We start from the raw sequence: 16932 nt of genomic DNA, 5'->3' as shown, positions 1-16932 counted from the left end.
TGGGTTAATGCATTTGTTTATCTGTCATAACAAACTTGTTTATTACCGATTACAATCGGTTGCATCATGCATTGCCACCGATTCATTATCGGTTATTAACCATCGGTGATTGCACATTGTTTATATTACCAACCGAATGATATCTTGCAAATGAAACCGATTAGGATCAGTTAAGAAGAGGCGCTAACCAAGGGATATCTTGGTCGATCATGTCCAAAGGACATGACCGATCAAGGTACCTCTTGATTGGTCCCCCTTCATTGGTATATATACACCGATGGAACATTGTGGGAGAGGCATATAAATTCATTAATGTTCTCTCTCCATCTACAACAAAGCAAAATCAGAAATATTATATTGTGAATCAACAAAGAAATAATAATACATTACATTGCATATATATATAACATGTTCTTCAAATTGTAAATTGAATATACATTTACATAGTTGGGATGTGAACATCGCTTTTATTCATGTAATAAATTTCATTTAAATTGAGGCCATCCTTAAAATTGAAATGGAAATCACATTATTTGTACATCTTGATTTGATGTCATTTAGGCCTAATATATACTCATGTTTGAAAGTGGTTTGTAGATCTTGCTTATTAATGGATCATTGTTACAATTGTCTCTTGTAATAGTGAAATTAAACTTGGTTCAATGTTTTTCCTTGTATTATTATCATGGTTTATTTGCATGCAAAATATCAAAACTCACCTACATTAAAATATCTTATCTTTTGTGAAATTTATAATCTAAAATATGATGCTTAAGCATATTGAAATCATTTTAAAAATATATATTAATAGCATGATAATGGAGTGAGTTAAAGTGTGTCTATTGTTGTACCTTTCAATGTTGCATTGACTTAGCCATGCACCAAAATAAAGTGTCTATTATTGTACCTTTCAATGTTGCATTGACTTAACCATGCACCTATTTTGGTCTTGGAGATCTTACTTATGGTCTTCCAATTATGTGATTTCATGTGATTAGACCTTGTGTAGTTTTGCACTTTGTAATGCCATCTGCTATTAATCACATTGTTGTTTAGTTTACAATATCACAACTGATGTGTCCATATAGCAATTGTAACACAGAATTCATTAGCATGTATTTTGTTTTAATGTGCTAACATAAAACTAAGATATTGCAACAAAAAAAAGGGCCAATAATCACTTCTAGAGTTTTTGTTTTTTTTTGGGACTTAATCATTAAGTTAAGCACATAATCAAATTTAATTCTTCCTTATAGTTCCCACAAAAAAGTGCAAACCTTCCTACCTTTGCATTTAATCTCCTAAAAGAACATTAAATTACTCTAATATTTATCCAACTTGCTATTTAGGTCATATGTGTGTTTACTGATAGCATTAATTAATTAAACTTGGATACCCCATAGGAAAATTGTTAATTTCCTTTTACAAAACTAAATAAGGTGATTTAAGCATTGGTGGATACATACCTAACATCCTTGACAACAATATTTTAAAAAAATATGATATCAAGTCATAGTAAAGATGCCTCATACACCTCTCATTTTACCTCTTTTCTTTTGATGTTTTTTCATTATTTTAATATGCACAAATACGATAGACTCGTTGAATGTAAAATCTCAATTTGGTTATACAGCTCCACATAGCTTCGTTCCCCACAGCTTCGTTCCCCACAAAAGTATTCATTTTGTTTATACAAAGCAACCGAAGTCAGAATCCAATTAATGTGGTGAAGATTGAGAATTTCGAGAAAGATTATGTCGAACTGTGGTAAATGATGACCAAGGATCTAATCAACATATAGCCAACGCTGCTTCAAGTTCCTTTTCATCGTCACAATTGTATCCCAGTAAATATGCCCGTGCTGCAAAAATCAGTTCAAAATAATCAAATTATGGTGTAGTCCGATACAGGGAAAACAATAGAAGTACATCAACGAACACCAAATAGAATAAAGATCCTACTACTTGACCTAATGGATAAATTAGGCCGCCCACATAAGCCAACATTACATGAGCTCCTGAGCATCTGCTCTTCGGTTTCCAGTTCCACAAGTCTCATATTCCAATGCCTCGCATATCAGACAGGCCTACCACACACCCAAGGCTGTAGACTGGAGAAACCTAGACTTGGCTCTCATCTACTCTCCAAAGTCAATAGAAACAATTTTAGTTAAAACAGAAAAGGTAGGTAGTGCAACTCTAGTAATAGGTTAACTAGTCAAGCTTGTACCCCATAACCACTATGTTAATTTTTGCCAGCTTACATAAACTAGTCTTTTTGGGAACCTTTTTTCATAATACAATCTACTAAACAAATCACTGTACTAACTTTCTTAAGAATCCAACAAGAAAACAAGCAACATTTAGCTGGTATTTCCCCACAAGCACCATCTTCTGTTAGGTGCTAACTGTGACAGCCTCTAGTTTAGTAATAGGTTAACTAGTCAAGCTTGTACCCCATAACCACTATGTTAATTTAGCTAGTATTTCCCCACAAGCACCATTTAGTAATAGGTTAACTAGTCAAGCTTGTACCCCATAACCACTATGTTAATTTTTGCCAGGTTACATAAACTAGTCTTTTTGGGAACCTTTTTTCATAATACAATCTACTAAACAAGTCACTGTATTAACACTTTCTTAAGAATCCAACAAGAAAACAAGCAACATTTAGCTGGTATTTCCCCACAAGCACCATCTTCTGTTAGGTGCTAACTGTGACAGCCTCTAATTTGGCATTAAGGTACTCATCGAATCACATATAGAAATTTTTCATTTTGGTCTTTCGTATAAGGCATGATAACTTGGAATCAATGAATAGGCACCACATACTAAGCCACACACTGGAAAGAAAATGCTGCAACACAGTCTACAGTAGACAAAGCTTCTGCAAAAGAAAACCAATGGCATAGTTGCTCACCGGTGAAATAGAAGATGATAGATTGTGCAGGGTGCAATCACTGCCCCCCAAAACAGGTGACAATCTACGGAAGATTCTGTCAACAGCAAAACAAAAGAAAATGGACTGTGCAAGGTACAATACTGCCCCTAAATGGCTTGAGCCTTGAAGTGAATAGGATTGGCTAAATTCTACTAAAATAAGGATAGAAACTCTTAGAGAAAGGCATTCTACCTCAGCCGTCAACTTTCTTTAACTGCTTAAAAATTCACTGTTGTAAAACACCTCTTATAGAAGAAAAGAAACCTGGCCTAAATTTGTGACATTTGTAAATCAAACAAGACGAAAGATAAGATAGTCGAGAAGAGCAACATGCATGGAAAATAAATTGTTTGTACTTCTCACACAATACCACAGTGTACCAGACATGGCAAATGCACCTTTATTCTCTGACAATAATAGCCAACTCTAATACCATATCAAGAATTTTGATCTTTGAGACTCTTTTGAACAATGAAATCAGAAATCCAAAATATTACTGTTAGTGTTAACTGTTATATAATTGTTAACTATGAATCTGAATCATGATATATTTATTGCTGTTACACTACCGTTGTTGCCGTCATTGGTGTCATGTATTGATTTTTAGTGAGAGAGCACATAATAATAATAATAAGATTTGATATTTCACTCCATACTATCCATCGTTCAATACACTACATACTTATAGGAGTTTTGACTCCCTAATTGTTTGAGTTGTTTTAACGACACAAACAAACAAATAAACAAGCTTCAAAAAATAACTATTCTCGCATCCGTAACAGCTACGTGAGTCGGGATAACAACTCACATTATTAACTTATGTGAACACTAACAATTAGTTTCCCAACATCATGATTAATTTAATTGATGATATACTGCTGTCATGATATGTTTATTGCTGCTGTTAAAATGCTATCATGATATATTTAACAGTCTTTTTTATGTTATAAATGATTTATTTTTTAAACAAAATAAAAATTTGATTTTTTGCAGGGGATGTCTGGCCATCCCCAGGATGGTTGAGGGACATCTGAGACATCCCCAGACACATTGGAGGCCGGCCAGGCATCCCTATGCATTTCCTACCATCCCCGATTTCAGGGACACGTTTCAGGATGTTTCCACACTTTCTCAAATTGAAGGTGACAGCCAGGGGACATCCCCTAACATCCCCCCATCCTGAAATGCCTCAGGGGACAGGTAAAAGGATGGGGGTTTGAGGGGTGGTGATGCATCCCTGTGTACCATAGAAAATAACAATTTGGCCATGATAAGGACTTAAATTCTGGGACAAAGCTATAGGCTATTACCACCAATTGATTTGTACTTCACATTGGAACAGAAAACATCCTATTTGGGTCACAATTCAGAAGTTATATCATTCCAAATAAATGAGATTCCTAATGAAATAAACTGGCATCGCATAAATACAGAATTTGCATTATCTTCTGATATATATCGAACTTCCGTACCTTTGTATGCATTTATGCCCTTTATGAATATGGATTATATTTAAATCATGCATTTGACATTATAATGAAGCATTGATGTTATAATTACGATAATAAATTAACAAGGCTCTAGAGGACCTTTGCACAGGTAAGATCAACTTTCAAGAATACATTAATTGGTATGAGTGCACTGATAAAATATGATTAAAGACACTCATTTAACACTCACAATTTTTGCCAATCAAACTTTTTGAAAAATTCCAAATTTTTAAGTCCACTATCTAGAGACATTTGAAACCAAATTACAGTTCGCTTTGCCTTTGTGCAATCTGAAAGAGCGTCATAATGATAAAGATGTTCAAACAACTACATGAAAATGATGGTGATAATGATGATAATAATTTATACTAATATATTATAATTGGCACCCAACTGTTAGGGATAAGAAACAAGTCTATTCATGAATTGGCTTAAGTGTGCTCTCTTTCTTTTTGATTTGCCAAAATGAACTATAATGGAGCTGAGAAAGTAAATCTAGAAAGACTTGTGCTGGATGCCTATTACTGAACGGCAACGTACATTTAAAGCAACTGCATCCTTCTTCATCCCTAGAGGCACAAACAATGAAGTTGAGGCTATTGATCTTGTATAGTGGTGGCTAAAACTTGCCCTTTCCATGATATCCATTGTCCCTAGAAGTAGAAACAAACTAGGGAGCAAACTCAAAGAGGGTAGTGATTTACTTAAGCAATCTGATTCAGTGATCTTCAAGCAATTGTTTAGAGTTTATGGAGAAATCAAAGAGTCAACTAATCTTCTTGCTAATGCTGGTATGACCAAGTTCCCCCTTGGTAACAAACCCATTGTTGGAAGACTAGGATGGCCCTCAACTCCTTCTCCTAGGGAACATGCTTAACTCTTAGATCAAATTCAATTAAGTTGTTTGAAAGCATTTAATTCACATTATAATTGGAAATCTTGAAATTAATCTTTTCTTATTTGAAAGTCCCCAATTATCATTTGGGCTGCTGACTGTAAGGCACATTGAAACATAAAGCCTAGATATAAAATGAGCAGGGCTGGGCAGAGTTGGAACTTGTCAGACCATCTTTGCTTTGCAACTCTATCATCTCATTATGCCTTCCTTTTTGATTTTCAAGAACATATGCTCTTCTTCTTGAAAGTTTGACTTGCTTCTCTTTGTTGTGTGTTGTTTAATGTATTCAAGCAATACTCAGGGAAAACTGTGGTTAACTGCAGTCTGGCCCCAAGGCCGTGCCAGTTTGAACTAGCATGCTGATTTTATTAGAGAACGGGATTTTTTGTTGAAAACTCCATGGGTTTCTCAACAACCTGCCAGCCTTTGTCTATAAAGCATGATTTCTCCATTTACTCCTTTTTTCAACTTCAACTCCAAAATCAAACTACATCAGAGTACAGGTGAACAAGTGCTCAGTTTTTACAAGATTGTTGTCATCAGCAGCAAATTAGAGCACAACTCATGCATTGTTATTGTAGCCTTCCACATTCCTTATGACATTGACGCTACCAGACAGAGGTAAAAGCCCATAAGACATTGTCTTTGTCCAAGTACAGTGTTAACTTTGTTGGGTAATAATTTAAAAAATTAAGTATTAAAACTTCTAAATTTCGAGAGAAATTTAAAACCTAATGGCTATATTTTAAGTTTAAATGCAAAATAAACAATAATGTTCTGCTTAAAACCTACTCATTACAGTCTAAATTTAATCATTAAACCTTGAATTATTCAAGTTAAACATGAAACCCTTGTAACCCATTCTAACAAACCCTATGCACTAATCCTAAACTAGTTTTTTTACTTTAGGGTTTTAATTTTAGTTTGAACTTCACCAAATACTCACCCTAACCCTAAACTTACCTTTTTAGTCTAGGGTTATGGTTAGAAGTTAGAACAATCACGAGTGTGTGGGTGCAATATAATCGTGTGACTAGTTTTTGGGGGAGTTGGTTATGTTCTAACTTCTAGATACATCCATACAAAAACATATAAAAATCATAAACATATATTATATTCAAATAATTCAATATAAATAAATAATACTAATATGTTAAAATAATAATAAATTAATATTTATTTTATTTTATAAAATAATAAATACAACTTTATAATATAATTAATAATACAAATTAATAAATCAAACTTGAAGAGGCTGCGATGTCGCTGCCACAACCTCCCGAAACTAGGGACTCCTACAAATCTGAGCAATCTGGTATTTGGCTAAGGCACGCTGATCCAAGGCCTCCCCACTCTGGTGCTCTGCCTCCTCTGACTAATGGTTTTTGGAATCTTTTTGAGGTTTTTCATCGAATGGAGCTAGGGCTGGCTCATTTTGGGTTCCAAATCGAAGCAATGTGGATCCAAACAGCGTGCATATGCCATAATCCTCTTCTACAGCCGATCCAGGAGGTAAAAGACACAGATATGGGTTAAAAGGGTTAGATCTAAGGGCTCACAGGATAGTAAAAGGGAAAAACCCTGAGGAGAATCATGCACTCCATACGATGCCTGTGTATCTCCAACCTACCAAAAACCCTCTCCAAATCAGCTTTGAGCAGGATATTATATATGAGGTAGATGAGAATGCAGAATATTTTGCAAACCACAGTTTGATTGGGAGATTTCGCTGGTTGCGGATGAGTTTAGCACAGTTGCACAAGTGGATTTCTGATACTTGGAGCCCAATTCTAGATGGCAATTTGTAGATCTACCCTTGTGCACAAGGGCTCTTCATTGTGGTGTTTGATAAAGTGGAGGATCACCACACCATCCTTTGTGACTACCAATGGCATTGTAAAGAACATTTGTTAATGCTGAAACCATGGCACCCTACTTTCAATCCAATCTCAGAATCCTTCCCTGTGGTTTCAACTCGGGTAAGGCTTCCGAACCTTCCTCTTCAGTTTTGGTTTGACTCCTGCTTCAAGGCAATTGGAAATTCGCTTGGAAAATTTCTCTAAGTTGATGAGGGATCTTCCAATTTTTTTCACACAAAATATGCTCATATCTTAGTGAATGTTGACTTCACTAAAGATCTCTTCATTGAGATATCACTCAACACAAAAATGGATGTTGGACTCAAGCCGTTGACTATGAAGGTATTCCTTTTCGATGTCATAAATGCTTTAACACTGGGCATGTTGCTGCCCAACGTGCCAAACAGAAATACAATAACCAGGTCATATGGTGGAAAGATGTCTCCCCACACCACTACTCGGTGGAAAAGGATCAGTCGGCCAAGGATGGTGAGTCCATTGAGACAGATTCCAAAACATCCAACAGTGATGCAGTGGATTGACTTCTCCTATCATGGGAGAAGTCCCATTAAGAAAGGCAGTTGACTCTTCTAAGGGAAGTGACTGTGGCAAGTCAACAAAGGCTCCAAAAAAATTGCTGGCTGGGCAGAATGGGTGCTCAAGAAAGGTGCTTCCATGTGAAAGGGATGAGGCATCAAGGGTGGTAGATGGACTCTCACAGAAGCATGAGGAGTACCTTGACTTTGGAATCCCAAGTGAAATATGGACAATGGTTCAAAGAAAAAAGGAATAAAAATGAGATCAAATTCAACATGCTCCTTTGCTCCCACTCTAAAGTCGGAGCAATTTCCTAAATTTTTAATATATAATTAGGTCTATCACTGTTTTGGTCTTGAAGACTTGTTAATGGTCTTTGGTGGCTTATGGCTTACCGCCATGATCAGATGTAAAAACTCTTTCATTTTTAATATAAATGGGTGCAGCCCCTCTGCTGCTATTTACCTACCAAAAAAAAAAAAAAACCCAAAATGAAAACTTATTGTCATCATTAATTCAGAGGAGGCCTGGAGCTCCAGCAATAAGGTTTGCCACACCTTGGTTAAATCGTGCTTGCTTATGATGGCCAAGGCATCACTCAGATGAATCTGCATGCACAAATGAGTAAACAAATGCTGATAAAAATGTCATTTAGGGCTTTTCAATACTTGATAACTTTTAACTTTTAACAATGTGTTGAGATCTTCGCCCAATTCTAGAATTGTGACAGAAATGCCTTTGAATTGCCATATCTGACCTGGAAAATCCAGTATTGGTTCCTTGCTGGTTCCAAATGATTCTGACATGAAAAAACAAACCCTACCGAATTCAAAGGCCCCATTCGATTCATAATCTGATTCCAAAACAAATAGTACCTGAAAACAGCCAATTTTCCTACCAATTTGTTAATCTAGCCTAAAGGCTCTCATGCATTCGTATATGATTTCAGCTGATAATGCCACAAGAAAAATATCTTGCATGGACCTATTGAATTCTCTGCTGAATTTGCATATAGCCTAAAAAATGTATTTTTTGTGGAAATGAAAGTGGTGGGGTCATCAACATTTTTTAATGACATTTGACAAAGTTGCTTAGGCATAATAATGTGAAGGCTTGTAGAAATTGTCTTGGTGATATCCAACAAAGACTTGTTATCTCTTGAGAACTTTGCAAAAAGCAAAGTTAAGAAGGCATGGACAACTTCCGGATGCTCCTTGAGATCATCTTGTGGCATCACAATTGACGAGGGACCTTTAAATGAGGAACTTTCAGAACAAACTCGAGATGACATTTCTACCATGCCTTGCTCCTTCAAAAAACCTAATCATAGGCAGGGGTAATGTGAGTTATTTTTTGGTGCCCTATATCACACCTAGAGCCCGACCATCTTTGAAGAACATGGAATGGAGAAAGAATGTTCAGGCATAGGTTAAATAGGCAACAGTCAGTTTATGGTACTAGACTAGCATCCCATTCAACATTGCACAATCTCCTTAATAGCAAGCAATGATTAATGTCATTATTGTTCAAGATCTTGGCTTCAAAGCCCCATCATAAAATTAATATGCTAAATGGAATGCACGATATAAGTGAGGTGCTTCTTGAGCATAACAAGGATAAGTTGCATTATAACGGTGTATATGACTAGACAAAAAGAAAGAATTGTACATTGATCAACATTTGTGTAGCTTCCATGAGTGGCACAGTCTTCCTCAAATTGTTGGGTGTATATGAAAGAGTAAAATCAACCCACACATTATTATCTATGTTTGATGAGGTAGTCACTAAGGCTGGACCACAGTATGTGATCCAATTTGTCATGAATAATACAACTAACTGTTTAACAGTAGGCAAACTATTAATGGAGGCATACCCTATGTTGTTTTGGAGCCTATTCATGGCACATTTTCCCTAGAAGACAATGCCAAACTTCTATAGATTATATATATGGTAGAGTGAAGGAGATCCATCAATAAGTTCATATACATTCACTCAAAGGTGCTCAACAAGACGAGATCTGCTATCAAGGGACAGTTCATTCAACCAAGTGTGACTAGATTTGCTGCTCACTTCTTTGTATTGTAGAATTTATGTGCACAAAAGATGAACATGAAATTTAGGTATCAGATTGGGATGAGTCTAGCTTTGCCAATCACTTAGATAGCATCACCATTGGACACCTTGTTTTGGATAACTCATTTTGTACAGATGCACATAAGATCATGTAAATTTCGTAGCCTTTGGCGAAAGTGTTGAGATTAGTTTATGGGAAAAGTCCCCCAATAGGCTATTTTTATAGGGCTATGGATAGAGCCACAAAGGCAACAAGGTCTAAATTATAGAATATTGAGAGCAAAGACATGCTAATATGGGAGATTAGTGATGCTAGATCGGATCAGCAAGTGCATTGTTACCTCAACGCCATTGGGTATTATATAAATCCAACCTTCTTTTATAATGCACAACTCAAGTGCATTGCAATATTTTTTCAGCCTGATATGAGGGATCAACAAGAAACTATTTACGTGAAGTATAGCAAGACATTTGCAAAGTATTTTCTATTTAATTATTTCCCCTAAACAAAAAACATTTAAGAAAACATAGATGAAAAGATTCATGGTTCTATAATATTTTCTAATTTCAGTAACAGATAATTTGAAGCAAAAAGTGATTGCAAAAGCAAAATGCTAGCAGCCACCATATATAACTGCTTTTGACATAAAGGTCACTTCCGTCACTAAATTAAATGAAGCATGAAACAAATAAAATGTAAACCAAAAATGAAAAATGTTTATTGATCACACAACTAGGACCAAAAAAATTGAATAAAGTTTTGGTAATTACCAAAACGACCCGACCCCATAAAAGGCTCTGCTTCATCCACTGCTGCATTAGCATCCCCCGGTTGCTCTCCCTACAATGGCAACAAGAACCTATTAACTGGAACAATACTCAGATTTGATTGACAACTTTTAAACCTCCTACATGGAGTAAGGTGAAGACATATGTTATTGTGCACTGACACAAGTACAGAAAACAAAAAATCATACAGTCCATACTGGATCCAATTCTTCTTCTGATGGTGAGAGCCATCTATCAAAACAGCGCCCAGAGATTGTACAAACCAGAAGTTCACTTGATGGATCTAAAACGATTTCTCGGCATGTATCATCACATACTGCAAACATATACAAGTCCTAAGTTCAGAAAAAAAAATGACATCTCCCAAAAAGACATCAATGACCAATTAAATGATTTCACAATGGTCTAAGATTAATTATAAAAGCTAAAACCAGTAAACCTACTCCCATAACTGGCTCCTATATATAGCTGGTCTATTGGAGTCAACACAATGGTTGTTCACATGTGGGACCTGATTCCACGGTAAACAACTGATGCATAGACTCCAACACACCAACAGTTTATGCTCTTCCTCCCATAACAACTAGAACATCAATCAATTAAAATTATGAACCATGTGCAAATAACTAACTTGAGAAAACCAACATCAAGCCTATCACTAATGAAGAAGAATACCAAGCTCTTTGACATAAGGTCAATTCAGATAATGCCATACCATGCACTCGTCCAGTTTTTTCACATAAAAAGAAATCACCAATTTGAGAGTAGGTGCACGTCCTTCCTGAGCAAGCATGTTCTGCTGTAAATTCATCAGGCAAACCTCGACTATGTTTCAAATGAGTTATTTGTTCAGCCACTGTTTTATCAAGAATAAGCATATCATCATTCACCTATCACACCACAAAGGATAGCAGAATAAATATAAAGCTTACTTATAAGTGAATACTAAAATGAACATTGCAGCGATTTTGGTCACCTGTGAAGGAAGAGGAGCTTGGCTTCGCTTGGCAGTCTGCATTTGAATGTAATACTCCCGAAACTCAACAGGCGTATTTCGAACAAATTCAATCATATCTTCTTCATCACGCTGCAGAAATGGCTTAATTAGATGTCTACTGATCACACACTTTATTAGCTAATTAACAAGAGCACATGCAATAATTGAGGCCAAAAAGCATAAACATAGACATCATTAGATTGCAACAGAGTACTAAAGAAAGGTAAATGATATGACTGGTCCAAGGAATCAAAATTCATGCATCAGAGGCATAAACATTAATTGATGGTTTTATTCTGAATCCTGATTATAGTATCATACTATGAGTTTTAGTGTCATTTATCAAACATTATACTTTCTCTTCTTTCATTAACAGAAAAGCTTCTCTGTCAAGTGACAAATTCTAAAATCCATATTTACAGTGTGCTGCGTAAATGGATCAGAAGAGGCTGTTTTTAGTGATCAAAATTAATAATTATTATGTAAGTAATATGTGAAAAAGCAAACAGTACTGATGGCAAAAAATGGATATCTGAATGCAGTTTTGTGCAACTGAAATTTATGAAATTTTCTTTTTCGAAAAAAAAAAATATAAGGAGCTGACATGATAAACAAATTTGGTCACACTTTGCATGCCGTGCCTCATAACGTCTCTGAGTAGACATAATGAGAATACGTATCACCAAACAGCATCTAAACTAAAAAATTATATGCATTCATTGTTATACAATCATATTACAATACACCCATACTCTGGCCTTAAATTACAGAAACATCCTATCAAATACCTCAATATATAGTCGCTTCCATGCACGTGCCCGTGGCTTTCCTTGCAATTTTGCTGGTGAAGGCAATCCCCAGCGCATACAATATCTGGAAAACATGAAACCTTTTATTAAGAATGGGCAAAGTTTCTCGGTAAAATATGGTAGGCCAAATGCCCATTGTTAGTCATGACAAGATCCACAAGAAGATCAAGAAGAGTTAGAACGAGATCCACAAAAACAGGGCCAAATGCCAATTGTTAGTCATCAGTGCAATGACAAGCTGGCATATGTATCAAAATGAATACATGAATGGGAAAAGACACCGTACAGTAGAAAAAGCAATTACATCTTTACTAAGTTTTTTGTTCCACAAGTGCAGCCTGGACTCGCCCAGGTATGCACGTGTACATACCAGGCAAATTTGGGATGCAAATGCCAGGCAAATCTGTGCTGCAAATGCAGAACCAAAAACATACTCATAGTGAATCAACACCAATATCTGTACCCAAAGGATGTAGAACCCAGAACATACTCAGAGTCCCACAGTGAATTGAACCCCGTACCTGGAGTGAATTGAAGCCAAATATAATAGATATACATGTAGGTATATCAGATATATACACAAACATATATAATATATAGATATAGATACATATTTATATTGAAACATATATACATAATATATCTATGTATATATGTATATGTCATATATACATATATGTATGTATGTATGTGTATATATCTATATGTCATATCTATATACAATGTACATACATACATACTATACAAAACATATCAATATACACATACACATAAATTGGTATATATATATACATGGATATATCTATATGTGTGTACATATGTATGTGTACGTGTGTGTGTGTGTATACATATGTATGCATGTAAGTGTATATATATATATCTATATAGAGAGAAAAGAAAAAAGAAAGAGATTGTAATCCAAGCAAACTATATTAATATTAGAAAAATTGTGCAATTTCCAACTGAAAAAAAAAAGAAAAAATTACTTACAGTCGACGCCATAGAGATTCATCTGATGACGCAGAGTTCAAAAAGCGACAAACTAATGCACAGGTAACAAGGTCCTGCAACAAGTTTTAAATGTTGGTTAGCTGGATAAAGATTTAAGGACCCTCGTCAAGTATGACTTGCAGCTTTATTGTAAATTTGTATGTAATGCACATTAGCTATGTTGATAAGTTGAATTATTCCTTCCATCAGAAAGATTTCTAGAGCAGCATTATGCTTACCTCTGAAGATAAAAATTTAAGAATCTTTTGAAATAGCTCTGTGGGTATCTTGCTGAAAACACCACTTTCTATGTTTGCTTGAGTTCTTGGACCCTGACTATTTCCACACCCTTCTACTCGACTTTGCAAAGTTGGCCTTAGCTTTGTGATGATTCCACTTTCACTGTGCATTTGCTTCCCATCACTGGCAGAATGAAAACATTTCTGTAGTGTCATTCCTGGGCTGTTTTCGATGTTTTCCTCCACACGGTGCCTTTTAGAAGGCATTGAGATCATATCTTCCTAGAACAAGGTGAAGTGAGAAACCAAATCAGCATAAAATCCAAAGAACATACCAATTGCTACCATATATTTATCAAAAAAAAACTGTTTACATTTACTTTTTTGAACATGCTTCACAATTCCAGAGTTTATTCTTTTAATCCAGGAGATCACAAGGGATTGCAGCCTTCCCAGAAAGAATGAACAGAAAAGAATGTTTAAGAATCTAAAAAAAATACCAATAGGAAAAACAACCCAGTAGTGATCAGAAAAATATTTGTTTCAACTGAATCTTATGATATCTATGACTTAAATTAAATCCTGTGTCTGGGTGACAATTATGCAGTGTCTTTGTCTGTCAGCATGTGTAGAAAACAGACATCGCTCAAGGTAAAAGTTCAATTTGAACGAGAGCAGCATAGAGCCAAAGAGTTACATTCAAACTTGTAACAAAATAATATTAGGAGTTAGGATGATAATAATCTCTTCCTTGGTTTCAATATGGGATCCAAATTTAATACATGTTCAATCATACAATCTTATTACTCAATAGCTCTTAAAGAAATAGAGAATCATAAATATTGTTCGTGCTTTTGGTTTCCAAGATTTTGAGCACGCATTGCCAAACAGACCTACAAGAATACCTAAGCCAAATTTGTATATAGATTGTTATAATATTATAAGGCCATCCAATCTACATATCTACCACAAAACATAAGCTAAATTTGTGTATAGATTGTTATTTTATTATAAGGCAATCTAATCTACATGTCTACCACAATACATAAGCCAAATTTGTGGATACAGTTATTTTATTAAAAGGCAGTCTGAACTTTCATAAGATGCAAACCATAGAAAAAGACGTAAAATTATACACTGGAGGATGGTATGAAACAAGAAATAAATCCATGGATAGTTCATCCTAGGGAAAATTTGCCAAACAGACCTACAAGAATACCTAAGCCAAATTTGTATATAGATTGTTATAATATCATAAGGCCATCCAATCTACATATCTACCACAAAACATAAGCCAAATTTGTGTATAGATTGTTATTTTATTATAAGGCAATCTAATCTACATGTCTACCACAATACATAAGCCAAATTTGTGGATACATTGTTATTTTATTAAAAGGCAGTCTGAACTTTCATAAGATGCAAATCATAGAAAAAGACGTAAAATTATACACTGGAGGATGGTATGAAACAAGAAATAAATCCATGGATAGTTTCATCCTAGGGAAAATTTACCAAGTAAAGAGAAGAATGGAATGATCAATGTTCCATATAAGTGTAGGGTTCAAATCAACATTTCATAGTTTAGGGTTTAATCATAGTCACTAGAAAACTTTGGTATATGGATGAGGACCCTGGCCCCATTCCCACTACTTCTGGGGATTATATTGCACATAATAGAGCTGTACCCTTCCTTATTCATTTACGCCATGATACACCTTTCCCACATCTCCAGGCAACTGTGGATTTGAGCATCTATAGAGATGAAAGTAAAAAAAATTAACATCAAATAAGAAAAATAATCTGCATTTATTCACAGAAGCACTAGTACCTAAAATAAAATGAAAATATATGGTGACAACCACAAAAAAGGCTCCTAAGATCCTGACAAGCAATTTACCCTATCATTACAAGCAAGTACGATTAACATTGCCAGCCTATCAAAACGCTAACCACAAATAGCCTATTGTAAGGAATAAACTAGGGTCCAAACCTAAAGAGAAAATTAACCGCAACATATAATTCAACTGAAATTGTTGGTTAAGTGGAATAAGCTCAAGTAAAATCATCAGGCCTTGTTCATATTTGTCAAATGCCAAAATACCACATCCAACTCATTGAGTGGAGTCCCCTTGAAAAGATGAGACTGGCTTGAACCTTGAATTCATCAAGTGTAACTTGCCTAAAGAGATACTTATTGTGACATCTAAGATTCTGAGCCAAAGGTTTTCCCATACGGAAAATCTACTAATCCAACCCCAGAAGGTGAAGTTGACGGAAGAGATGGGCCTTCGACAACCACCACCGTATTAAAATCCTATGAGACTTCATAAATTGTGTGAAATTAGGTTAAATACGGCATAAACTCTTCTTATATGGTGCGCCCATGGGACAAGGTCAGGTGCGAGTAACAGGTAAATTTGACGAAGGAGATAGTTATGTCATAGCAAGTACACTGCAGGCTACTTCAAAAGTGAAATTTACCAACTTAAAATTGGAAAAAATAAAAGACGAGAAATCAGCCCAACTAACGCAACAAAACTAATAAAAAAGATAGTGTAAGAACAAGAAAACGAAATTTTTTTACGTTTTTTTCTCACAAAATTAGGGTTTGGAAAAGTTACCTGGTCAGAGTCTACGGCGAGAACCTCGGACTCCAGAAACTGCGCGAGCATGTCATCTTCGTCGTCAGCGTCATCTCCACAACAGGAAACGCTATCTTCTCTTCCTTTTTCCCCTTCCTCCTCTTCTGAACTCAAAATTTCTTCAAACTCCACCATTCTCGAAACCCTGACCAATCTTAACCTAGTTCAGACGAAATTCCTCTCACGCCCTGCAAACTAGGGCCGCATCGCCGTAGAATGCAGAAAGCGTTAAGAGGTTGAAGAATTGATCGAAGAAAGCCTGCATTTATGCTGCAGATCGAGCTTGGCCCTTGCAGGATTCGAAACTAGAACCAACCCACATGCGTGGCCTAATCTGCACCGGCTGGTGAGGCCGTGAATTTGACGCTCACCTGCAAGTCACATTGTTATGGTCACATGGCGGGTTTGGGCCTAACCTGATCCAAGAAGTTTGGTGCCAGTCACTTACTAGTCACTTACAGCCGTTTATTTCCCGTCTCATTAGTGTTTTTATTAATCCTATACTCAACTTAAAATTAGTTATTAAAATAGCTTATTTAAATCAAATTTAAGTAAGTATTTTTTGTTTTTCTAAACTCTACATGTAACATTTTCAAATTTATACAATAGGAAAAATATTTTTTTGGGTAATGATTGGTCAATATTTAGGTCTGCCATTTTTACTAT

At 35.6% G+C, this 16932-nt stretch overlaps 1 protein-coding gene across 6 annotated transcripts; it reads right to left on the bottom strand.

Annotated features, from left to right (window-relative positions):
• Window positions 1-1459: 1459 nt before the first annotated feature.
• On the bottom strand, window positions 1460-16718 carry LOC131051039 (F-box protein SKIP31). Of its 6 annotated transcripts, none has more exons than XR_009107066.2 (10): window positions 16246-16710; window positions 13622-13903; window positions 13383-13456; window positions 12372-12456; window positions 11563-11673; window positions 11302-11476; window positions 10775-10902; window positions 10569-10638; window positions 1970-2137; window positions 1664-1861 (listed from the first exon to the last, which is right to left on the bottom strand). XR_009107066.2 is itself a non-coding variant. In XM_057985393.2 (9 exons), the coding sequence occupies exons 1-9, from the start codon at window positions 16399-16401 to the stop codon at window positions 1791-1793; spliced, it is 1143 nt and encodes a 380-aa protein (XP_057841376.2). In that variant the 5' UTR covers window positions 16402-16718; the 3' UTR covers window positions 1460-1790. The 6 variants fall into 6 exon arrangements, 3 of the variants coding, with proteins under 3 accessions (XP_057841376.2, XP_057841369.2, XP_057841395.2); XR_009107067.2 differs by having other exon boundaries at window positions 2010-2137; XR_009107070.2 differs by having other exon boundaries at window positions 10784-10902.
• Window positions 16719-16932: the final 214 nt, after the last annotated feature.

The sequence above is a fragment of the Cryptomeria japonica genome, chromosome 2, assembly GCF_030272615.1.
Source record: "Cryptomeria japonica chromosome 2, Sugi_1.0, whole genome shotgun sequence".
Classification (NCBI taxonomy): Eukaryota; Viridiplantae; Streptophyta; class Pinopsida; order Cupressales; family Cupressaceae; genus Cryptomeria; species Cryptomeria japonica.
This window is presented reverse-complemented; position numbering and strand designations above follow the sequence as displayed.

Excerpts from the sequence above, each read along its gene's own strand:
- LOC131051039 (XM_057985386.2), bottom strand. The coding sequence starts at position 16,401 with ATGGTGGAGTTTGAAGAAATTTTGAGTTCAGAAGAGGAGGAAGGGGAA. Across the intron at positions 13,457-13,621 it reads TTAAATTTTTATCTTCAGAG|GACCTTGTTACCTGTGCATT; the intron begins GTAAGCATAATG and ends AACTTGTTGCAG. Across the intron at positions 10,639-10,774 it reads AATTGGATCCAGTATGGACT|GGAGAGCAACCGGGGGATGC; the intron begins GTATGATTTTTT and ends TTGCCATTGTAG.